The sequence below is a fragment of the Tupaia chinensis genome, unplaced genomic scaffold (assembly GCF_000334495.1).
Source record: "Tupaia chinensis unplaced genomic scaffold, TupChi_1.0 Scaffold000673_1, whole genome shotgun sequence".
Classification (NCBI taxonomy): Eukaryota; Metazoa; Chordata; class Mammalia; order Scandentia; family Tupaiidae; genus Tupaia; species Tupaia belangeri.
In genome coordinates this window covers 1,415,176-1,419,607 of record NW_006160196.1, presented here as the reverse complement: position 1 = coordinate 1,419,607, position 4,432 = coordinate 1,415,176, and the positions used below count along the sequence as shown (strand labels likewise).

Here is a 4,432-nt window from a genome sequence, read left to right as displayed (position 1 = left end):
GACCAGCTGTGGGGGGGTGAGGCCCAGCTGTGGGGGGAGGACCAGCTGTGGGAGGAAGGACCAACTATGGGGGGGTGAGGATCCAGCTCTCGGGGGATTCCAAGAAAGGGCGTTCCGAGTGGAGGGCACAGCGTGGGCAGAGAACCTGAAGCAGCACCCATCCCTGAGGAGGTCCACGCCCTAGGCCCTGGCTCCCCCAGCCACGGACCTCAGGGGTCTGAGCCCTGGGTGTGACCCCGGGGTTGGGGGGCAGAACCAGCACGTGGGCCTTGCTGGGACTACAGGTCTTGGTGCTGGCCTCCCTCCCTGATCACCCTCGGCCAGATCCTTCTGCCTGCTCCGGGCCTCCTCGGGTCTCCTCCTGGGCCTTTCCCCCAGCCTTCTCTGCCTCCCAGAATCCCTCAGTGCTCTAGGCCCTGGACCAGGAGGACACGTTCTTTGATCTAGGAGCCGAGCCCTGGGTGGGAAAGCCGTGACCGCCCATAACTGACTCCTGGGTCCTCCAACACACTCCCCGCCCCACTCTGTTCTTAAAACACATTTTAAAAAATGTCTTTAAATAGAGCATGTGCCTATATGAGAGCGAGCGAGCATGCGAGAGAGAAGCACCCCCGCAGGTCTGGTCACACTGGATCCCCTTCCTCAGTGTCCAGCCCATCGCGCCCTGGGCACCCGGAGCAGGCCTGGCGGCCAGGCTGACCGGGCCGGTATTCGAACCACAGTCGCTGTGTGGGATTCAGCTTCTTGTGAGCAGCATATTACTGCGGCACCAGAACCTGTGCACTTACAGGGAGAGAGAGCGAACCCCAGGGGGCACAGTTACCTTGCAATCCCTTTCCCCCTCTCCATTTCACCAGGACTCACAGGCCCACTGAGGGGAGCTTGCTCTCGCTCTCGCTCTCGCTTTTCCTTCAAGTTGCTGGGACTGGGACTCAAACCACAGTCAGCCATGTGGGACCCAGTTCCTTTTTGTTCCCTATGCCCAGTCCTTAACCACTGCACTATGGGCCAGGCCTGAAATATATGCATATGAACGCTTTTTAAAGAATTATTTATTTAGGGGCCCACAGGTGGCGTGGTGGCTAGGGGTGCTGGACTCCTACATGGTTGACCATGGTTTGATTCCCAGACCTAGTGGCTTACTTTTTCACTTTCTCTCTCTCTCACTCTGCCCCTCTCTAGTAAAATTAAAATAAGTAAATACTGGGACCAGCAGTTGGTGTAATGGCTATGACGCTGGACACCCATGTAGTCAACTGCGGTTCAAGTCCTGGACCAGGTGGCTTAAGCTTACACCAGGCGCGTGTGCGTGCATGCCCAAGACCCCAAAAGGAGAATGGAGAAGGGATTGCGGCATGGCCATCCCCCCGGGGAGTGATTTCTCGCTTTCTATCTCTGTCTTTTCTATCTCTGTCTGTCTCTGTCTCTCTGGCAAGCGGACATGCCCTATAGCAAGAACCTCTCCAAATAAATAATACATAGAAATTAAATAAAATAACTCTTAAAAAAAGAAAAGAATTATTTATTTAATTTTATTCATTATCATTGTTTTTTTAATTTGCTACAGGGCATGTGTGCTCACCAGAGAGAAAAAGAGAGAGAAGTGAAAAACCAAGCCTCCTGGTCCAGGACTGAAACCACGGCAGGAAACATGGGAGTCCAGAGCCTCAACTGCGCCACCTGCTGGCCCTAACATTATTTTTAAGACAGGATCTTGACATTGTTGTCCAGGCTGGCCTTGAACTAAGGATCCTCCTGCCTCCTGGTTTCCAGGTCCACCCCACCCTGTTGGCTACAGCACCCCTGCGGCCCCAGCACAGAGTTTCCCAGGAAGGCTGCCCTCCAGCTGCAGGAGTGGCGTCCACGGGACGAGATGCAGATACCTGCACACTGCCTATTTTCTACAAAGAACAGGGTATTTTTTTTTGGGGGGAGGGGTTTTTGCTATAGGGCTTGTGCGCTCGCCAGACAGAGAGACAGAGAGACAGAAAGCGAGAAATCCCCCCTAGGGGGGAAGGCCATGCTGCAATCCCTTCTCCTCCTTTCCCCCCTCGGGATCTTGGGCACACATTCACATGCGCCCGGTGTGAGTTATAAGCCACCAGGTCTGGGACGTGAACCACGGTCGACTACATGGGAGTCTAGCGACATAGTCATTACGCTAACTGCTGGTTCCAAGAACAGGGGTTTTGTAAAGCACGAGATCAAACCAAAGAATAGACAATATTTTGCTCTTAGACAAATGGCTCTACCAAGCCCATGGACAGGCCACTGGAGCCTGGAGGATGCCCTGGCTCACCTTGGTCAAGGTGTACATGCCCAGCAGGTTCAGCTCCAGCAGCTGTCGGAAGCCCTGGGCAGAAGTCTCCTCGGGCCACTGCGGAGGTGGGTCTACAGATGGGGGAGAAAGAGAGAGGAGTGAGGGGGAGCTGGGCAGAATAGAGAGGGAGCTTGCGGGTGGGGAGCGAGGTGGCAGCCAGGAGGGCCAGGGAGCATGCACAGGAAGGAGGCTGCGCAGTGCTCGGTGAAAATGCGGCCTCAGACCCCGTTGGAGTCCTTGGACCCGGCAGCTTGCTTTCTCACTTTCCCTTTCTCTCCTTGTCTCTCTGGTCAAATTAAAAAGAACAATACTAATAACAAATAAAATTAAATACTGAAAAAAGAAAAAAGAAGGAAATGTGGCCGGTGGGGTGGGACCTGCGGGTTGGAATCTCAGCCCTGCTCCTTCCTGCCAGGACGTGACCCGGGGGGCCGTTTCCTTTCTGTGTCTCGGTTTTCTCATCTGCTGGCTGGGGTAAGCCCTTGTGTTCTGTGGCTTATAAATCTCACGAGTTTATTTTGATGCAAAGTATTTTTGTTTCGTTTGTTTGTTTTTAAATTATTTATTGAATGGGGACCAAAAGGTGGCATGGTGGTTAAGGCCCTGGGCTCCCACATGGTCGACCACAGTTCAAGTCCCTGACCTGGTGGCTTACTCTCTCTCTTTCTCTCTCGCTGCTTCTCTCTGGTGAGTTTGTATGCCCTGCAGCAAAAAAAAAAAAAAAAAAAAAAAGCATGGCCAGGCCCAGGACTCAAACCATGGCCAGTCATCTGGGAGTCTAGCATCATAACCACCTTACCGGTGCAGGTGCAAAGCATTTTTGAAACCCATGCATGGTTTGCTCATGATATGCATGGGCTTGTTGAAGACCCCGACAGCTGACTCTTCTCACAATCATGAGTTCAGGACAACCTCGGTGTTAGGGAATGCAGACGCACTGCTCCTCAGGGGACCGTGAGCAATAATAGGGGGGAACCAGCAGGTGGCATGCTAGTTGAGGCGCTGGATTCCTTTTTTTTTGGAGAGGATTTTGCTATAGGGCGCCTGCGCTCGCCAGACAGACAAAGAGACAGAGAGACAGAAAGCGAGAAATCACCCCCCAAGGGGGATGGCCACGCCACAATCCCTTCTCCTCCATTCTCCTCTCGGGATTTTGGGCACGCACGCACACGCGCCCGGCGTGAGTTTTAAGCCACCAAGCCAGGGACTCGAATAGCGGTCAACTACATGGGAGTCCAGCAACATAGCCATTACACTAACTGCTGGTCCCAAGGCGCTGGACTCTTACATGAACGACCACAGTTCAAACCCTGGACCTGGCAGCTTGCTTTCTCACTCTCCTTTCTGTCTGTCTTTCTCTGGTCAAAACTGAAGAATGGTGATAATAAATAACAATTCAAAATAAACAAATCTTAAAAAAAAAAAAAAAAAAGGTTACAACGTGCTCATAGTGCCATACAGAATAGTGTGGCGTAGGGTTATTTTCCGTAACAGAAGAGGAGTTCGCATTTACTATACATGCTAAAGTAGGGGTCTAACAGGTAATATGTTCACACTAGCTATAAAAATGTCATGCTATAATGATGATTTAGGAGGTAATTTATAAACATATATTATACCGGGGCAGGCAGTTGGTGTAATGGCTACAATGCTGGATTCCCATGTAGTCAACCGCGGTTCGAGTCTCAGACCTGGTGGCTTGGTTTCTTGCTTTCTTACTTTCTCTCTCTCTCTCTCTGGTCAAATTTAAATAAATAAATAAATAAAGGAAGTAAAATAAGATAATTATTTTAAAAAGATGTCCTGATAGTCTATTTTCTTTATTAATTTTTTTTTTTTTTTTTAGGTTTTGCATGTGGTGCTACGTGCACTCGCCTGAGAGAGACAGAGAGAGGGAAAGCGAGAGATCACCTCCGGGGAGGATGGTCTCACCGTCATCCCTTCTCTCCCATTCTCCTCTCTGGGTTTTGGGCACGTGCGCAGCATAATTTTCAAGCCACCAGGTCCAGGACTCAGATCTTGACTGTGGGGGAAACTGAGCTCCTTAAGCACCAGGCCAAGGGCTGGCACTCTTATTTCCTTTACTTTATAAATGAGGTTTAGGAGTCTGTG

General features: G+C 51.0%; 1 protein-coding gene across 1 annotated transcript in view; it reads right to left on the bottom strand.

The window, feature by feature from the left end:
* HSD17B14 (hydroxysteroid 17-beta dehydrogenase 14) overlaps positions 1 to 4,432 on the bottom strand; it is a gene marked incomplete at its 3' end in the record, with an annotated part of 20,273 nt that overhangs the window by 12,657 nt on the left and 3,184 nt on the right. The window contains 1 exon segment of the mRNA XM_006160182.3: positions 2,300 to 2,391. Coding sequence (XP_006160244.2) covers positions 2,300 to 2,391 — 92 coding nt within the window.